Below are 20,255 nucleotides of genomic sequence, written 5' to 3'. Positions count from 1 at the left end.
ATTTGCTAACTAGATGAGTCGCCATCACTGAAAATACTGAAGCCCAGCTTGTTAGTGTCCTCCAAAGTAAACGCCTTTCCCATGTTCTTAGTAACAAACTTATTAGTCACATTATAGTTCACCTTCACCGGTTGTTTCACTGCCAGCGTGAAATCTAGCTTGCGAGGCTTGAATTTCCGTTGCTCCTCCAGCAACGTACGCACCTTTCTCTCTCCCGTTCTGTGATTGACAAGCTCCATCTGAGTGGCTAAATCGACATCACTCCTTACACTTGTGGGCCTTGACGAGTCCAGCTCTAGAAATGGGTTCGGAAGTTTCTTACGAGGTATGCGTTTGAGAAAGCCCACATCCACAACTTGAATGCTGCTGTCGTCAGAATGTAAAATACCCAAGCCCGAGCTGCAAGGTGTTGACGCCTCGTGCACGATCTGCTGCTCAGGAGTCGAAGGCCTTGGAGGTGAGGTTGCTGGTTGCTCAACAGGAAGAGCCTCCTTTGGCTCACTGAGTGCCTCAAGAGCAGCCGTGAGGTTTCTCGATTTCGACGAGGGCGGTATCGCCACGCCAAAGTTCAAGTTTTTCCGTCCACGCCCAACCGTCAGCGGCGTGGGTAGAAAGTTTACAAGCGGGTTCTTGGGAGACGGAATGATCACGTCTGCAGCGTGCTTTCTAGAACTTCGAGGCGTGAGGAAGGGAGACGTGGCAGGGCGAGATCGGGAATGTTTTTTGTGGCACCTCGACGAAGAAGGCGTCACAGGCTGCATGGCCACAGTTTTTCGTGGCGGCGTCGAAGGCGGAATCATGGCAAGTGGTGGTGATGAAAGTTGTAACAAGGATCAGTGAAGACGTGGTTGAAGTGAGCACCAGTACCTCTAGCGTGGATGAGGATTTGGACTCTGTAAGTGGAAGGGGACCCCAGGGAAGGATTATTAACCCAATATCGAAAATTTTCACGTGTTTGATGCCTTTGCAATTGACTTCGGTAGTTTTCCCGAGGATTTTGTGGAATTCTGATTTTTGAAGACGTTTTTATTTCTTCGTTGTAGAAGACAGAAGTGAAGAAACTTTGCAAACTGGAGAGATGTGCGCGTCTGTCGCGACTCCTTAAAACGCGATGCCTGTTAACCAGGGCAGTCTAAAGCACAGTGAATTGTGAAGACATAAGCTTGTGAAGATGTGATTCAGAAGACGATCGAGGTAGGCTGTTAGTCAAGAAATAAATTTTCGAATTAACAGAACATTATCTACTCGCATCGCTCACTGGGGACTTCATACACACATCGTACTAGTGACTTGGAAGTATCAAAAGGACTGGTACGCCTATTGTGGCTTTGATTTCTCGTTAATGTTTATTGGTTCGGCGTCATAGAGTTGATTCCGGTAAAAGTACACAATTTTTAAGTATATGGACATTGAAAGCATTCGAAGCCATTAATTTCGGGGCTTAACCAACCAATGTTGTATCACACGAGAAACACTTGAATACGATGCCATAGTTGGTCTGGCAAGTACTTTACCCTAAGGAAGTAGCTTTAGGACTCCTATGATTTGATATTTCAACAAAGTGGGTCAGCGTAGTGCACCTTACAAAAGAGATTTACGTTTTCTTGGTGACTACTTCACTATATAAAAGTGCTTTTTAGAGGCAAAACATTAAAAAGTTCAATAGGTTCTCAGTTAGTAGTGACCCAATGGAATTTTGAAATAAGAGGACGGGTCACAATGACATCCAAGGGTACCTAGATCATCAAGGAAACTTATTATGATTTCAAAGCAGTTGTCCTCATCCTGATGCTCCTCCTTACCTTTGCAGACATGTATTTTGATTTACGCCTTACTCTATGAGCAGTAGAGAATTGTCAAGCTAAGATGGATCTTCTATCTCAAACAAAAATGCCATAAATACGCCATTCGTGAGTATTTTGCTCCTTTAATAAACGGAAATTGAAGGATTTTTTTGATCCATTCAAATAGTATATGACATGTACAATGGAGAATTATAGCAATGAATTTTCCACCGCTAACCTATTAAGTCGATGGTAGGTTAGCACGAGTGAGCTTAGGTGGTACTTTATTCCCTATTATTAACTAGTTACTAGCGGGTTCTAAAGGTATATAGTTGAGGGACAACGCGCCGTAGCTCCAATTTTCAGTCCGTGGTCAGGCCGGCAATCTCATCATTGTGGCTTCATCACGGTCCAAACAGTCTGTCTGATATATTAAAGGGAAGTTCTTGCGTGCTCCAGAGTTACAAAAGCTGCATCTTATGGGTCAAAACGGATAACGAGGTCAATCAATCGAATGTGTCAAAAAGGCACAATCGTTTTTGTCAAAGGAAGAGATTCAGGATTTCACAAATGAGCTTGAGGATTATGTTGTTCTACTTGTAAGGACCACGAAAAATTGTAAGAAGGGAGAGTCACATGCACGGACTTGATCTTGCCGTACCGGTCTAAGAGCCGTACGACTGTGGTTATCAAATTTATATAAGTATCTAGAGTACGCTAGCACCGATTTTTGGCCTAGAGAATTAAGTGCGTCAAGAGGTATTATGTGCGAACCTAACAACACGGTAACGAGTTATAGCCTCGTGAACAGGTAGTTGAGGAACAAGCATTCAACAAGCAAGGCACAGTAATGAAACGATAATGAAAAAAGAGATAAACAATTGAAAGTACCGAAATTTGACAGAATCATAGTTTGAATGCTCCATTCTTTCATATATACCTACGTCAAGCACTGTGTCGCCTTGACTAGTCCCACATTCTTCCTTGCGTCATTTCGCAGCCGTTTGCTCCCACTTAGGAAATTATTCATCATGTCCACTTTGAAGAATGCCTGAGCTGCAAATATCATGAAACACACTTCACGGCCTCAATTAATTGAGAGAAAATTGCCAAAAGTCTTGCTCTACCATGAAGCTTTAACTTGGCTGGCTAGTGGCCAAGCAGTGACAGCAGTGGCCCAAGTCCCACTTGCGGCACGTGACGAAAACATTCTCCAGTGATACCCGCGTTGTAGAAGCTTTCTATTTATTCACTAAGGAACCAGTCTACTTAAAGTTGGACATGTCATTCGCCGAGCGCTTCTGGTCCCACGACTACCATCTGGGCTTCGAGACGCTCTTCAATGAACTCTACGAAGGTATCAAGGAAAACGATGACTTCATCCAATTGTTCACCAAAAGAATGGACGCTGAACATGCTTACGGTAGCCAGTTGACCAATATGGGCGTGTCAGTAAGGAAATCCAGCAAGAGACACACAGACAACGACTATGTATCTACAATCAAAAACGGGTACGAAAAGATAAACGAGAATTTCGCCAAGCAGGGCCTGCTTCACTTGGAGATTGCGGGGAGCATCAAGACGTTGGTGTTGGAGCCATTTCTGAAGTGGTGTTCTGAGCACGAACAGAGGGTTGCTTACTCTGAACTGGTGGTTCTGGATAAGTACAAAGCTTTCAAATCTGCAAAAACTAGCTTAGAGAAGTTGCAGAAGAAGTATTTCAATAAGTGCAGAATGCTTGAAGACTTCAAGGCCCACTATCCCGAGGAAGAGCTAGAGGAAATGCTTGAAGAGGCGCAAAACACATCGTTGAGTGAGCAGTCCATTCAGGAAGAACAAGGGTATGAGGATGATGAGACCTATTTTTTTGACAACAAGCCATGTGACCGTAAAGACGCCAAGGTCCTCTTATCAAGCATTCTTTCGAATATTGAGTTGACCTCACACAAGGTTCCGATCTTGGGAACTTACTACAACGTCTCAACTGGAAGCAAGATAACACAATGGGTCTTGGACAATTTGGAAGATTACAAGGGCAGCATCGACCGTGCTGAGCAGTTTGGCCAGGATCTTCTCGACAACGGTTTTATTCGTCTCATTGGCTCCATGAGTGCTCTGAAGAACTTCATAAACTCGTCTCAATTCTATTATCAGTGGAAGCCTATTGTATTCGAGATAACGAAGCTTTTCGAATTTGATCTTTCCCAATCTAAGAAATCAGCTAACTACGATCCAATCAGCTCCCTGAGCAGCCGTGCAAACCATTTCGCTGACTATTTTGATGACGTCAAACAGGCCATGGGTGTTACAACAGTGGACTACAATGACAGATCTCAATACGCAAAGCTCGTCAAGGAAGTAGACACGCTTGACTTACAGTACTTCCAAACCACCAAAGAGCTCGATAGGCTAAGGTGCGAGTTTGAGGAAATTGTTATGGACCACTTGACGTTCATGCACAAGTGCGAGCTCGATCGTATGAAAGCAATCAAAAAGGTCATGTTCGATTTTGTTTCCACATTCTCCAACAGAGTAACTTCCATGAAGCAAGTTTCCGAGGAAATGTACGTGGTGGAGGAGACTATCAATCCAGTCAATGATCTCAAATTCCTCATAGAGAACTACGCCACCGGCAAGTTTGATCCAAAGGTGACGCTTTACGACAATTACTACAACTCAAATATCAAACAGACGTTCGGTGTCGATCTCAATGTGAAAGCAAGACTCGATAGAAAGGCCGTTCCTCTTTTGGTGCAAGGCATTCTTTCGTACCTTGATAATGTGTACCCCGAACTCAAGGATGATGATGAGAGAACCAACTTGTGGACTCATCCTGTGCACTTATCCAAAGTGCACAAGGTTCGTTTCCAACTCAATGAGCTTACTGAAATGTCAAAGATACAAGAGGTTTTGAAGGCATCAGATCCAATTGTCATCACCAATGTGTTCAAGCTCTACTTCCTCGAATTACCGGACTCGATTGTTCCTCACAGCTACTTCGACTTGATTAAGACTTTATATCTGAGCTATCCAGTCGGCAGTGACGATGAAAACATCGAAAAAACTAGAGTTAATGGCTTGCAGAATACTATCTCTGAACTACCTGTGAGCAACTTGGCCACTCTAGATGCCATTTTGACTCACTTCAACCGTCTCGTCAACATCATTGGCTCAAAAAACAAAACTCTAGGGTCAGAATTAAGAGGAAGGATTTGTAAAGAATTCGGCTCTCTACTCTTAAGACCAAAGGAGGATGGAAGTGGCTTGTCCGACAGTCGAATTTCTCACAGTGCTGCCACTGAGTTGCTCCAGCAGCACTTCATCGAGGATCTTTTCAAGCATAAGGATACGATTTTTGGTGAGTTGAGAAGAAGGAGCTCAAACAAATCCAGTGTTCTGAGAGACGGCTCCAAGCATAAGCTGAGCAAAGCAGAATCATCGACACCAAAGGCGGCTGTTGTCGCCTCGTCCAAATCGAGATTAGAGAGTCGATTGAAGAGAGCAGTGAGTAAAGCAACACACGAGAAAGAAAGTGATGAAAACAAGGAGAATAACGCCCAAGGTTCAAATTCGGAGCCACCCAAAACCCCCACCAAGACTACGAAGGGCTTGAAGCGGTCAACATCTCCCAACAAGAAGAAGCTTAATAGCCTCTTGACGGAAAAGCCAACATCAAATCAAAAGACGGCCAAAAAACTCTCTAGAACACAATCTTCCGACTCATCGGAGTTCGCTTCCGCCGCATCAGAGACGGAATCGGGTCGCCAGAGTCTTTCTAAAGATGAGGAGGACGCTCCTCCCTTGGTACCTCCAAAATCGAGGTCCCCCAAGAAGAACAATGACGACGTTATCGTTGTCGAGTAAATCCACGACCATCATTTATAACACAAGATAAGAATTCACTGCGACGTTTCTAAATACTTTGCACATGGACGAAAGGATGTCGTGGTTGATTAGACGATTACTCCACATCACGAAGAACAATGCACTCCTCATACCACAATCACTTGCAAGTAGAAAACGTTGTAGCCGTGCACACTAGCAAGAATTGCCATGGACTTTTTTGAGTAGAGCCTATTGTAACATCCCGCAAATTGTAAAAAATTGAGATGAATACTTTCATTCTTTGATAAGCACTATGTCGAAGCCCTGTGAGCAAAAAGAAAGGTCCTATCCGGATTCGAACCGGAGTTGTTCGGATCAAAACCGAAAGTGATAACCACTACACTATAGGACCGCGTATGCATCAGTAGAAGGAAGAGGCAAATATGAGCTCTTAAAGTGGATTATATGCAGGACACAAAATTTCACGTGTCTTTCATAGTTTTTTTGTTGGTTCAACTTGACTAATGAACTTCGGCCCCAAAAGCGAAAAACATAAAAGTTTCCCTAGCAGGAAGTGGCGGCTCCGCCATTGTTCCATCTTCTTGAGAGTCTCTTCAGGTAATTGTATCGACTGAGGGGAAGTGCGTTTATCAGATGCAAATTGAGGATATCCGCCTACTACACATAGCAACCCACCTGACTGCCGTCAAAACAATAAAAGGAATCGGAGACCAACGACCATGTAGGACCCCAAAATAAGAAAATTATTACGGACGTCTCCTCCTGAAGATCCCTCTGTTGGATAAGAACAATGCGAGGAAGACGTCGTTTGCAAGTAGAGAGACCTCTGTCATGTCCCAGAAAACCATCTCGGTCCTGCCTAGCCGAGAGTGAAAACCGTTGGGCTCGGACGGTTCTCCACACTAAATTATAGCCTCACACTGTATCGTTTGAAGGCTATCGCTAAACCTCTACCGCGCTGCCCCTTAGCCCTTTGTTCGCAGCGGGGAGAGATAGCTCGCGAAGTCCGAGTTTAGTAGTTTTCCTACCGGAGGCGTTCTCCTCACCACTATTCTTCCCATTGTATCCTTTCCCAGAGGATACAGGGCAGGAGGGGGCCCAGACGTAAGCATGCTGCTTGAGGCAAACTATACTTATAGGCGTTGGGAGGGCTCCGGGGCAGGTGAATTCAGGGGCCCCCCATTAGTTACTTAAGGCAGCGTGGTTGCATCCCGTTTCTTTCTATCCCAATTGGATTACCTTTTTTGCAATGACCATTAAAGAAGTTAGACCCGACCGTGTGTGGTCCATCGAGGGCGAACATGAGATTGTGTTCAAGCAGGTGTGGGCCATTTGTCTCAAGAGCTTTGGCTACGACATGGACGAGTACACGTACGAGCAGATTCTCGACCCCAAGACGTTTGTCTCGGGGAAAGCGCCAAACGAGCTTCCCGACATCCTGGATACCGCTGTCGAGAGCCAATGCCCTCCCATTACCCAGAGAACTCGCAAGAACTACAAGCAAATGGTGGGTAAGGCAGTTCTCCACAAGGGAGAGTTTGACGATAGCATCAAGAATCCCAAGGACGTGTGGCACAAGATCGCCAAGTTCAACATCCCTCGCTTGCACCAGGCTTATCTTGTGACGCCTCGTAACGATTCTCCCGACAACGACATTCTTCGTTTCGTGAGGGCTCGTAAGTTCAAGGTGGAGGACATCATCCATATGGCGCTCAAGTGCTTGGACTGGAAGAGCACGGCATACCCTGTGGAAAAGTGGCTCGCGGCGGGTGACTATGAGATCAGCAAGGACAAGAACCTCGAGCAGCTTGCCGAGGCATTCACGATGGGAAAGGTTTACCTTAGAGGCCATGACCGTGAAGGCGGTCCCATTTGTGTGATTCGTGTGAGAAAGCATTTTGGCTCCCAGTGTCCTCACCACGACTTCGAGAGGTTCATTGTGCTCATGCTTGAATGGTTTAGACTCGGCCTTAGACCGTACACCACGGGTTGCGACGGTGCCAACATTCTCTTTGACTTGACTGGAATTTCTTTGAAGAATATCGATCTTCATGCCGTGAAGTTTTTGGCCAAGGCTTTTGAGGCCAACTACCCGGAGTGCTTGCATGCTATTTGGATCCATAATGCCCCATGGGTGTTCTTCACCGTTTGGAAGTTGATTCGTGGATGGTTGGACCCAGTCGTCGCGTCGAAGATTCACTTCACAAACTCAGTCGAGGACTTGGAGAAATTCACCGACCGCAAGTACATTCCTGAGTTTGTCGGTGGTAACGACAAGTACCATCCTAAGTATGTGCCACCAACGGAGGAAAGTGCCGCCACAAAGCCCAAGGATGAGAAGTTCGAGAAGCTAATCGAGAGACGTGAGGAGCTCCTGAGGTACTTCATCGAGACCACACTTGCTTGGATCAAGGCTGCGACGAAGGAGGAGTCGACCAAACTCATGAAGCTCAAGATTCTCCTCGGTGCCGAATTGGCCAAGAACTATGTCCAGCTTGACCCATACATCCGGACTCGTGGTCAATTCGACAGAGACAAGACTATCAAGGTCGGGGTTTAAACGTACCTTCACGGTCAAAAAGCTGACACACACGCAGACACACACACACGGAGATTGCCGCGGGCGGGACACTAGCTACGTGTTTACAGATTATGATATACGATTTAAGTTTCAGGATTGTAGGGATGGCTTGTGCTATGTTTTCGTTTGTTAAAAACGCAGACAGCACGTCGCTAATGTTCATCGTAAGATTCGCCATATTTTTGACAAGTCAGACGAAATGAACTGATATAACATCGAGCCTACATTATTCTGTTATTCTTTTTTTAGGTGGTAACAATTGTTTCCTAAAAACTGAATTTGATGAAGTAGGGAGTTCTTTGTAGTCACTACGCCCCCCCACCCAGCTCGGACTGGCCAAATTCCGTCAATTCCGCCAATGCGTCTCAAATACTTCCACCTCCCTTGGTTTCTACGTAGCATCCGCAGTCGCCTTCACAGGTTCCACCCAGCAGCCTCGTGCAACCGAACTTTGTCGCAGCCATCCATCTTTGCAGCCACTGCTCCCTCCACACTTTTGTCCATGCAACAGTTGCAACTCTACGAGAGAAAGCGATTTAGTCGCGCATGCCAAGTAGAAAGTTACAGAAGCGACGAATAACAGCATATGACAGCCGCCGCACAGAAACAGAAGCGACAAATGAGCGGATAATGAGCATAGCAGAATCCATCCTCAAGCATTGATGAAAAATTTAAGACATGTGAGAACCGGCCGGGGAAAACGGCCAAAGAGGCCGACTAAGAGCTATGGCTTTAAGAGCAGCGAGCGCAAAGCACGGGCAGCACTGCCCATGCAGTGGGGTAGAGGGAACAAGACTCAAAAATAAAAAGACACAGAATAAGCCACTGATAAAGACACAGAAAATGGAGCCTCCCTGTGAATGACAGCCGTATCCTCCACAGCCCCCAACGACCAGGCGCACAGCTCTCTTCGCTCTGCAAATGGAACAGGATACGAAAACCACAACAATAAAGTCACCCATGCACACAGCCTGGCCCCGAGCGCCAGAACAATGCGAGAAATATGGAGCCCTGAGCCCTGCCTGTTAGCCAGACGGTTTTCGGGGCCGTTTTTAGGGGGATTGCCCGTGCAGCCGGCTATTTTTGGAGCATCCCCTTCCCCCGTTAATCTTATGTTGATATAGTGGTGGCAAGGCAGTGGCCAAGCGGAGGCCGAGCCTTGGCCAGAGCCTCACTTTCTCAGCCATTTACGGGCGAGCGTGTTTTTGCGGCCTGCGGAAGGCGTCTTTTCTACCCTGTCTTTTTCTCCCGTCAGCTTGCGCACACAGCAGCTTTCTGGAACCTCTGCGCGCGAGAAAACGGCCCGAGACCTCTCCCGCTTTACAGCTAAAGGCCGCAAGTGGGGGCGTGTCGTCCTTGTTGAAGGAGGCCACATGGGCGGGAGCGAAAAAAGACCAAATTATTGAAGGGTCCGACACAATGAAGAGGTTGGCCCACCTCGTCCGCGGTGCAAACGGTCATTCGGATTCGGAAGTGCCAGGGTCTTCTCTCTTGACAGGGTTTTTTCGCGCCGCACCTAGCCTTAGCATTGGGAGAGGCGGAGGAGCCGGTTATTCAACGGAAAGGCTTACAAATGCATACAAAAGGCTGAATCCACCCTTTTTTTTTACTTTTGTGTACTCACTCTTCTTTTACCACTTCCTTCAGGCCGCTTTTGTGAGACACACCCTACTTGTTGATGCCTCAAGATGTCGCCTGCTACTATCGGTGCCAGTTCCGATGCACTGGGTGCAACTGAGCAAAATGGCGCCCGTGAGGTCCCTGGCAACAAAGTTAACGACAAGAAGAAAAACAAGGTGGAAAAAGACACAAAACCGGCCAAAAGCCGATCGGTGTCGCCAAACCCTCCTACTCTACAGCCCATGGTGGAAGAAACGCCGCCAGAGGACCGGAGAAAGTCCGACAGGTCGCTCAAGTCGCTGCTCTGTGGCACCTTCGACTTTGCATTGAAGGTGTTGCGATCGCCGTGGCTTGCTTTCGCCCTCAGTCTCTCGACAAACTTCGCTGTGCTCGTCATCGAGGGCGTCTTAGGCAAGGGCATCGGCGTGATCGGCGTAGTCCCCTTCTTAAGCGTTGTTTTCACCGTCTTTGTGCTCGTCATGGAGATTGTTCGTCGCCAGAACAAGTTTCAAAGGGTCATTTCCAAACGGGACGTCTATCTCCAGCTCTGGTCTGCTATCAAGTACGGTATGGTCATCGTTTACTTGGGGCTTACTATCGGGTACATTGTCACCTTAGTGACGGGGACCATAAAAAACCCGCTCAGTCTTTCTCATGAACACCTTCATTCTCTCAACCTTCTGCTTAATAACCGTGTCGCTATAGTCGTCATGTCTATTGTGGGCATGTTGACAAACCTTCTTGTCCTTGTCCATGTGTGGGAGATCTCCAAGAAGGGCAAGGTGCAGATCTTGATAGCTTTGGCTTGCATTGTGAATTTTGTTATCAGTGTGGCAGAAATCAAGATCAGCACAAGTGCCAACACCAACTTGGCCTGGTCCGACGACCTTGACATGACAGCATTGCCGATGCTCTACATATACACTGAGTCCTTTTCCGTAAGTGGCTCGTTGATTGGTCTTTCCGTCGCCGCTATCGTCAACGATAAGAATCGTCTTTCCGAGACAGTGGGCCAGTTCCTTTTTTTGCACGACGGCTTCATGCTAGTGCTAGCCATCTTGAGTTTGGTAAGCGCTATTGACTCGGTGGTTCGTCAGCATGTCCACGATAAACTGGTTCCGACTGCTTTGAATGTTTTTTACTTCTTCACATTTGCGCTTTGCATTCTTCTCATCACATGTTCCAGATATTTGAGGTCTAGGCGTCCTCCTTCGTTCGAGGTCGAGGAGCTCGACCTTTCACGCCTTACAGATGCACAAAAATCTGCTTACGCAAAATTAATCACCTACAACAAAAATGCCAACCCTGGGGTTTCGGGCGAGTCTGTCATTGCTATGATGGAAGCTTATAGCCAAAGCAAACTTGATAATATGCATTGCACCGTATTAAGAGTATACAAGTCGGAAAAAATCAAGCAGCAGGAGCAAGACGAAGCTCGCTCCGGTCTCGCTGATAAGGATACTTGGGATGTCATTGATAGAGAGGGCACAATTTTTGATGAGGAGGCGACCTTGTATGACAGCGAATCCATAGTTAAGGCCCCTAAGCCTTTGTCGAAAAATCAGAGAAAGAAGCTTGCAAAGAAAGCAGCAGCCGAGGGTACACAATATCCTCTCGAGCTTCCTACAGAGCAAGATATCCGAGAACAAACTAAGTTTCATGCTGACTTGATGGCAACTGAAGCACTCGTCCTTCTCACAACTATTGAAGAGTACGACATCACCTCTACCCTTACTGGAAGATTTGGCAGGCTCCTACAGAGAAAGTTTGGAAAGAATTCAAAGTCGAAGCTTTTATGCTTCAGGATCGGCTTGCTTGGATTTCATTGGCCATTCATCAGATCCACATTCTACTGTCAACATTCTGAGAAGCCAGTCGCTAGAAGCGCTGCTGTCATGCACGCTATTGGCAAATGGAATAAGAGAAAGCCCTCCAGTGATAGATGCAGCGTCATGATAGACCCCACAATCAAGAATACACCCGCTGAACAAGCTATTCGTCTTGGAGGATGGTACGACATCAACCTTCCCGCATCACATATTATCAATATGAAACCACATAAGGGCAAGACTGCTACTGAATATTTCAAGGCAGTCAAATACAGAAATCAAGATGGTGAGTTCAAACGAAGTAATGGTGAAGTGATCGAAGTCAAGGAACCAGATGATGAAAGTTGCCAATTGATCATTGATCTTTGGAACAAGATCGCTGAGGGAAGATCCGAAGGCGGATACACAGCGATACTTGCTGCTCCTAGCAAGGAGTTTATCAAGCTGATCTTGCTGATTTCAAACAAGTCATCTGACAGGTCGCTACTATTTCTCAAGGTTGACGGCAAAGTGATAGCCTCATGCGTTTTGTTTAGAATTGGTGACACCATTACTTCTGACATCCAAGGCTTGGACCATGAGTTTGCAAGACCTATGAAAGGTTACTTCGTAATGATGCAAGAAACCATTGCAATCGCTCTCAAGGAAGGGAAAACGTTTGTGGACTTCGGGCCCACCACAGAGAAAGCAAAGATGAGTATTGGTTGCAAATCTGTCCCGTTGACCGGTGCGTTGTTTACAAACTTCCCTCTTCTTTCCTTCGTCGTTTCACTTGCTGCTGCTAGGGTCAAGGTTTAATATATCTAATCTTCAATCATCAAGAGATGTACTCGAGTTACCCTACATACCATAATTAATCTAAGCATTAATAGGACACTTGCACGTTGTAGATTACTTGACGGAGTTTCTGAGTTCACAATGATGAAAATCTGCAAAAAGTACACTGACAGGTGATACCGATAGCCAGAATATGGTCTTCATAAGCGATATGCGGAGGGGCGAACGCTCCGTATCTACGGCACCGTCATCGACGAGGTTGCTGAGAGCATATCCTTTAGTCCGCTCGAAAGTCCTCCGAACATGTATCATCTTGCAACTTCTTTACGAGAAATAGACATCTCGGTGACTTCGGCGGAAAGCCCTTTACCTCGGCTATACGGTTAGGAGCGCCGCCATTTCCATCCAGCCGTGCAGGCCATCACTCAAGGATATTTGTCAGAAGTGTGAAGTAAACTATGGTTCAAAGTTAAGGAGAGTAATTTAAGAAAATAGAAAAAAAAATGCAAGATCGTAAATAACACTAATGGGAGTTTAAAAGATGCCGGTCGCCAAAGCCGTTTTCGTGTGACCCTCGTATTTCCTGTATTCAGATTACAGAATACCCTCGGGATTTTTTATCTCAAATGCGACTTTGCATTAGTCATAGTAAATAGTGGAGAAGGCTCAAGACCCTTCCCCTGAGTCACCACATAAAAGGCTGTCAATACCTCTCAGTTGCCATGCCTGAGTATCTGGACTCTTCGACAATGGCTTCGGCAGTGGCCAATGAATCTTACGACCCCAAGCCTCTTGAGATGGCATCCCCATCGAATAATCCGTTGCATAGATTGGCCTCCAACAGCTCTGGGGTGTCGAGGATCTTGGAGGGAATCAAGGACGATCATGAACTAGACAACGAAGAGTACGCTGTGAAGTCAGCAATCCCTGTGGCAGAGGAGGCCATTCAGGACGAGTTGGAGAGAGTCTCTAGGCAGCTTACTTTGCAGAGCAGAGAGAAGGCACCGAGCATACAGTCTCTGGGAGAATCCCTGCCGGAGGAAGAGCCTGAGGTGAACGATCACCCAATTGACGGGTTGTTTGCTATGTGGCAGGCTGTTTTGGCGATGCTCTTGGTTTTTCTGACGTGGGGTGCCAACGCAGCTTTTGGTGTGTTCTTGAATTACTACATGTCCAATAGCTCTTTTCCAGGGGCCACCAATTACGATTTTGCTCTTATAGGAGGTATCGTTGTGTTTTTGGCACAAATTCTTGCACCTTTGTGTTGTTTTTGTGTCACCATGTTCGGTCAAACCCCTGTTCTTGTCTTAGGCTTGGTCCTCCAGACTGCGGGTTATATCCTTGCTTCCTTTTGCACTAAACTTTGGCAAATCTATTGCTGCCAAGGTGTCCTTGTCGGTGCTTCATTCAGTTTGATATTTATTCCAGGAACGTTGGTTCTTCCCACCTGGTTTCAGAAGCGTAAGTCCACAGCAATGGGAATATGCGTCTCTGGTGCTGGCTTAGGTGGTTTAATATTCACTTTATCTTTAAACAGACTCATATCTCAGACGGGCGATCAACGTTGGCCATTGAGAATGGTTGGCTTTGTTACTCTAGGGACAACTGCTTTTGCCTTATGCTTCTTAAGACCGAGAAACAAGAAAACCATCGATATAAATACATCAGCAGTAACTAGGGAACGTATTCGCATGATTTTAAAAGTTGTCTTCAATGCAAGCCTCTTCAAAAGCTTACATTATTTGGTCTTAGGGGTATGGTTTGGTTTATGTCTCCTCGGGTACGTCATTTGCCTATACTCGTTCTCGCCATATGCTTCATCTAGAGGATTGACCCACAGCCAATCTAATAACTTGTTGGCAATTTTGAACGCCGCCCAGGTTGTCGGAAGACCTTGTATTGGTAACATTGCCGATTACTGCGGCAGAAGTAATACGGCAGCTTTCTTTTGCGCGTATTTGGCTATTCTCATCCTAGCATTTTGGCGACATGCCTCTTCATATGGCGCTCTAATTGTCTTATCAATTTTGTTAGGCGGACCCGCAGGTGTCGGTTCCATCATGTCCCAGTCTTTAGGTGCGGATATCCTTGATGCCCAAGAGAGACCTGAGCTTATGCCTGCAGCATGGTCAGGACTCAACATTATGGTGGCCATTTTTTCACTTCCATCTGAGGTGATCGCAATTGCGTTGAGAAAGGAAGATGCATCAAACATCTACAATAATGCACAAATCTTCACTGGTTGCATGTTCTTCCTCGCATTCTTGCTTTTATTATTCAACAGAGAGTATCTTGTGAGGATGAAGTTCAAAAAGAGAAGATTCCAAGCACAAGCAGCTGCTAGATATCTCAAGGCAGAAGATCTTGTAAATTCCGAAGATGATGACCGCCCAAGGATCAGAATTGAACGATACGACAGGCTCCTACAAGCAAATATTGCATATTACTTCATCCGCATGTTCTACCCTGTTAGGGTATAATTTTATTTATTGTGTACGTTTATGATAGCCATAGAGCAATGTACAACTTCGCCTTTACTAAGCTTTGCCCGTAAATTTGATTCCGAAACTTATGATAAGTGAGAGTCTTCACAAAGTAGGTGCACGCAAATCTTTCGTCAGATTCCTGGACTATAAACAAGGTACTGTTGGAGTTGAGCGCTGTGCTTCACTCCCTGTCGCAATGATGGCCATAATCTCTCATATAACATCCACCATTCTTGGCCGGTTTAGTAGAAGAGCAGGCACCTTCGAAGCTAGCTTTGTCGTGCTATGAAGCTTCCTTCACTGAGACTTCGATCTTTTTGGTCGTAGTCCAAAAAAGAGAAGATAGCCATGTAAGTGATAGTAATTCCAATCGATATAAGCTTGCAGAGCACGTCCCAAATGAAGAACAGAGTTGGGATTTAGAATTACGCGTCGGTTGATGATCCAGACGTTGAAGCCAACCAAGTATCTGGCTCTATATCTCAAAATGAGCGGTGCAAAACCGAAGACGGCGCCGACACCACGTTTTTGGATCAACTTTTTTCGGCAAACCTCGACCGCACTCTTGATTTAACAGTCGCTGGATTGATTTTCATCACAGGCGGAAGGTAGGAAAAAGCAGTTTCTTAGGTGGTGTCTGGGTTTTTTAAGGTGGTGTCTGGGTTTTCTTAGGTGGTGTCTTGGTTTCTTAGGTGGTTTTTCTTAGGTGGTGTCTGGGTTTTTAGGTGGTGTCTGGGTTTCTTAGGTGGTGTCTGGGTTTCTTAGGTGGTGTCTGGGTTTCTTAGGTGGTGTCTGGTGGGGAGGAATGCGGAGGAGGTCCGCTGGGGGTGGAAGTAGGGGGATTGGGGGTTTTATAGTTGGGTGGTGGGAGGAGTGCAGGTGGGGTGCAGGGGCAGGGGCAGTGCCGAGGATGGGCTCACTAACGCCGGGAATGGATTCAGCAGGGTCGAAAACCCTCTGGCGAAGGTTTCAGGGAGGATTTGTGAAAAAGGTGATTTTTCACGTTGGTTTTGTTGTTTTTGATTTTGGTGGGATGGCGAAAAAATGTAAATTTGGGTGAGTGGAGGGTGGCTTTCGGGGCGAATGGGGGTGGTTGAGCGGGGATGGAGGAGGTTTTTTCGGGAGGGGTAGTTTGGGCCGGGGAACACGGTGGTGGTGTTGGAATTTGGCTGGGGGTCTGGTTGGCGAGATAGGCGGGCGTTTTGGGTCAAGCAGGGAGATACAGAGGAACGGGTGGCACAGGGGCGGTGCGGCGGGTGGAATCACCCCGGGCCGAAAGTTTGAGGCGAAAAGGTGGCCGCGTCGGCGAAATGGGGAAAAAGGGCCGTTGGGGACAGCGGGACGGAAGTGTTGGCTCGATGGATAATCTTTTTCGGCCGCACAGTGGGTGCAGGAGGAGAGTGTGGCCCGATGGAAAATCTTTTTTCGGCCGCGCACAGTGGGTGCAGGACGCGATCGTTGGTCAATCAGTAGTTGCTAGTCGCCCAATATCATACGAAGAGTTGTGCCACTTAGGGTGTCCTCGAAAGGCTTGAGTTTCTGTTAGATCAAGCATCATGGCTACCTCTAAATAGTTCATTATCATTAATCAGAGCTTCACGAGTAGTTGTAGTCGCTATACTTTCTTGCTATTGTGCTGAGGATGATTGTAGACAAAACTTTCTTCTAAATCAAGAAAGCTATGTTTCAAAGTAGTCGAGGTTGCTTTAGGCGTGATTCATTGAATGCTGGATTACAGTCTTCGGCTACTTCGTATTGATTTTGTCTCATTTAGTTCGTAGTCATGTTATTACTCACTCAATTAGATTTGAAACCTGACTATCACAGGCACTGCCAATGGAGTGCTTTTGAGGGTGTTTGGTAGTTGTAAGCTGTTCATATCGATACATCGACGCCCTATGACCAACGTAGTGTTCACCTCTTCTCTTGCTATTGTGCTAGTTTGAGATACTTGAGAGATATAGAATGGGTGCGATCAAGTAGTTATTTGTCATTTGCTTCCCACAAAATAAGCAGATTGTCTTTCAGTATATTCAAAACAAAAACTTAAGTAAGTAATTCAGTCATACTGCTGTCCTTGTGACCTCGAAGGTGGCTTCCCTTACTCTTCGTCTCATTTGGCTGAGTGATCCATAATTGATGGACACACTTCATACAATATACTCTTCTATTTTATACAAGTTCATTAAACTACATAATATGGACGTCGTTTTATTTCATTTAATCCTCGTGTGTAGTGTTTCGTTCTTGTAATACCTGAGCAAGCTACTTACTGTTGATAAAAAAAAAACTTCAACGTTATACTATATCGAAATCACCAAACAGCTATTCGAAGATCTTAAGAATTTCAAGTATCAAATGAAAGAACCATTTATGGTAGCTGATGAGATGAGTGGGACAAGTTGGCCAGATGGATTGTCGACAACGAGTTGTTCTCTCACAACGTCAGATTGATGATTCTCTCCAGTCCTTATTTGTGTTTGTGATGTGCTATAGTTCCTAAATAAATCTTTTATTATCTTTTAAAAATACACATACATTCTCCGAAATGACGGCACAATGTGAGCCTGAAAATTATTAAAATCGTGACTTGGAGTTCCAAACCCTTTGGTCTGTGCCTACTATCAAGGACTTTATAATTTCTCTTTTCCTCATTTTCTGTAAGATCTTCATCACAAAATATTCATGTCAATTTTGCTTTTATTCATATTTGCTTGACCTGAAGCGATGCTTGAATGAGAAAAATTCTTTTTTAAATAGCCATCATCATACTCTCCACTTCTGTTTCACACTTTGAAAGGTTCACGTAAATTATCTATGCTTTTAATCAGCGCTGATAGTCTCCAACATGTCCGTAATTTTTTTGTGACATCGACAAACGAAGCACATACTTTCTTGAGAAAAGACCTTACAGGTCAGCAGTAAATAGTTCACCAAGTGATGAGAGTCATTCTTTATCATTCTATGATTTTAATCATCTAAGTCGTTGTGCAATATTCGAATCATTATCTTTTATCGTAGTGAAAGGACATGCTGGCAAATACATCACTGAGTAGCAGTTATCGGCAGAATAAATTGTAATAAGTGATAAATTGAGTAAGCAAACACGAAGTCCTTCATTTCTCAGACTAAAACTAATAACACATTTCCAGACAAAATTTCGACAAGATGTCGAATTTTACTCGCTTCTCTTCTTTCGTCGTGTTTTGCTATACTGAGCGTTGATTATATCCGATTGAATACAAAAGTGGTCATTAACGTGAATTAAATAAATCAATTTATTATCCAATGTAGAATGGAGTACGGGGGAACACCGTTAAAGCCGTTTAAGGTGTAATTAGTTTCTTGCTCTATTGCAAGAGGTTGCTACAAAAGGGTTAACAAGCCCTCTTCAGTATAATTATAAACGAACAAAAAAAACCTTTTTCAAGGCGGATGTACTCGGTGTCGCTGACTCAAGTACAAGCAATGCTTTCTCAAGTCTTGTTGACAGTTCCTTGGCAGCCAATTTACTGTTCCCTTCTGGGTAGCCATACAGGTTAAAGGTAAAGAATTGTTTTTATAAAAGTTTGTTGACATGATTGTGCAACTCTCCCTCTTATGCTGCTGTGATTATAACGTTGTACGTCTTTGCTTTGATTTTAAGGTTCGATAGCAGAAAATTATCTAGAATTGACTTCTGTTATCAACTACTGGCCTCCAAACGCCTGTAAGCTGGCTTGTACCAAAAGGATGGCTGTGTTAGGACCACTGGAAGCGAACATAACATGTTTTGTCAATGCAAAGCACATACGATCAACAAATTGCACAGAACTGGAAAGTAAATATTTTATAGCTCTATTCTTCATCGGGTAAGACATGCTACTATTTGTTCCATTACTTTCTTTTTTCTTTATATATATAACCCGTTTTTAATATTCAGTGGTTTGGTGGAATGCGACCATGTATTTTGCATCCATAATACATTTTCACAAGGTGATCAGAAATGAGTATTTTATAAACATCACCAAAAATCAGGTTTGGTATCAACTTCAGTAAAAATAGCCTGAATAACCTTGGTTTTATATAAAGTGATGCCCGAAGCTGTATCAGTTTGTCTGTGGTGTTGTATGAGTCGCAGTGCTGTTGGTATCGGAGACGCGTCAGTGATGAAGCCTAAAAGAGCATACAAGCTTGATCTAAGGTATGCTCCCAACGAAAAGAATAGTATTAGTCTTTAAAATACATTGGTGAAGCTCATACTGCTATTGCTTCTTGAGTGTTCAATTGACGCCCTCACATGGTTCAAAGATGACACCTACAAGAATTCCGTAAATACATCGTTCTAAAAACTTCCACAGCTCTTTGAGATGTGAGTTGGCAAATATATTTGCTTATAAGTGTACTGTAGTCGAATTTCAGCAGTGTAGGTGCTCGAATGAAATAGGACGTACTACGAACGAATTTGCTACTAGAGGTATAGAAGTTATTCCAAACACAACACAAGCTCATGAAACAAGGCAAACGCTCATTTAAGATGTATTTAATTACAACCCTCTAGTTGAGGTGCCTATGCTATTTGTCTTGTGTGAAATCGACGATAGTTGTTTACTGGGAATTCACGACTGGAAGAAGGTTCCAAGAAACAAGATAAAATATTTTGGTAATCTACATGAGAGACGCAAAGAAGATCTTTGGTAAATAATTGGGCCAATAAATCAGGATGCTTTTCAAGATCCAGTCTCCCGTGCCATTGCCACGCCGAAAACGGAAACACTGTCAAACATAGCCCTTTGCAATTCCAAAAGCGGTATCATCATGACACAATTTCACTGGAAATCAGAGTACTAAAAGCAGCAGGAATTATGGTCTCAAGGGGTATATAAGGAGGGCTGTTCGCTTGTCTCCATCCTCATCAACTTCAATATTCAATATGGCCGCTCAGACTACTCAAAACAAGAACAACGCCCCAAAGGACAACAACTTGAACAAGCACGCTGGACGTGGCGCCGTCCCTTTCATGTGTACCATTGTATAGACATGAATCACATATTCTAAGCTTATGCTGTAGATGACGTAGGGTTTCATTGAGGATTGGAAGAGGCTCAGGAATGGGCATTGCAGTTCTTCGACTTTATTGGAAGCCAGTTGACCAATAACGTCAACCTAATACCACCACATCTACATCAAGACTTTATCACTTTAATTTATCTCCTTGTGTTTAGTTTTCTCCCCGCTAAGTAACTCGTCTCGAGGTTGCCATTTCTCGACGCGCTCAGAAATTCCACTCCCGAATCACAACAGACAACACTTCTCTCTGAAGCTGAAAACACAAATGTCCTCAATTTCTCCA

At 44.9% G+C, this 20,255-nt stretch overlaps 5 protein-coding genes and 1 non-coding gene across 6 annotated transcripts; 4 read left to right on the top strand and 2 right to left on the bottom strand. All coding sequences in view use genetic code 12, as the record gives it.

Moving 5' to 3' along the window:
- Window positions 1-5: 5 nt before the first annotated feature.
- Window positions 6-800, bottom strand: CJI96_0003693 (uncharacterized protein; the record flags this gene model as incomplete). The annotated part of the gene is made up of 1 exon (XM_029036936.2): window positions 6-800. One exon carries the CDS (start codon window positions 798-800, stop codon window positions 6-8), a length of 795 nt encoding a protein of 264 aa, XP_028887992.2.
- A 2,265-nt stretch (window positions 801-3,065) lies between these two features.
- Window positions 3,066-5,648, top strand: CJI96_0003692 (GTPase-activating protein RGD2; the record flags this gene model as incomplete). The annotated part of the gene is made up of 1 exon (XM_029036935.2): window positions 3,066-5,648. The coding sequence occupies one exon, from the start codon at window positions 3,066-3,068 to the stop codon at window positions 5,646-5,648; it is 2,583 nt and encodes an 860-aa protein (XP_028887991.2).
- Window positions 5,649-5,949: 301 nt separating this feature from the next.
- CJI96_0003691 lies at window positions 5,950-6,021 on the bottom strand. Its single transcript has one exon. It is a non-coding gene; the product is annotated as a tRNA-Gln (tRNA).
- Window positions 6,022-6,879: 858 nt separating this feature from the next.
- Window positions 6,880-8,190, top strand: CJI96_0003690 (CRAL-TRIO domain-containing protein; the record flags this gene model as incomplete). The annotated part of the gene is made up of 1 exon (XM_029036934.2): window positions 6,880-8,190. One exon carries the CDS (start codon window positions 6,880-6,882, stop codon window positions 8,188-8,190), a length of 1,311 nt encoding a protein of 436 aa, XP_028887990.1.
- Window positions 8,191-9,899: 1,709 nt separating this feature from the next.
- CJI96_0003689 (uncharacterized protein) lies at window positions 9,900-12,458 on the top strand (the record flags this gene model as incomplete). Its single annotated transcript, XM_029036933.2, has 1 exon — window positions 9,900-12,458. The coding sequence occupies one exon, from the start codon at window positions 9,900-9,902 to the stop codon at window positions 12,456-12,458; it is 2,559 nt and encodes an 852-aa protein (XP_028887989.2).
- A 701-nt stretch (window positions 12,459-13,159) lies between these two features.
- On the top strand, window positions 13,160-14,917 carry CJI96_0003688 (uncharacterized protein; the record flags this gene model as incomplete). The annotated part of the gene is made up of 1 exon (XM_029036932.2): window positions 13,160-14,917. One exon carries the CDS (start codon window positions 13,160-13,162, stop codon window positions 14,915-14,917), a length of 1,758 nt encoding a protein of 585 aa, XP_028887988.2.
- Between the last annotated feature and the right edge of the window lie 5,338 nt (window positions 14,918-20,255).

The sequence above is a fragment of the Candidozyma auris genome, chromosome 4 (genome assembly GCF_003013715.1).
Source record: "Candidozyma auris chromosome 4, complete sequence".
NCBI classification, from domain to species: domain Eukaryota; kingdom Fungi; phylum Ascomycota; class Pichiomycetes; order Serinales; family Metschnikowiaceae; genus Candidozyma; species Candidozyma auris.
Note: the sequence above shows the minus strand (reverse complement) of the source record. Positions and strands in the feature narration are given on the sequence as shown.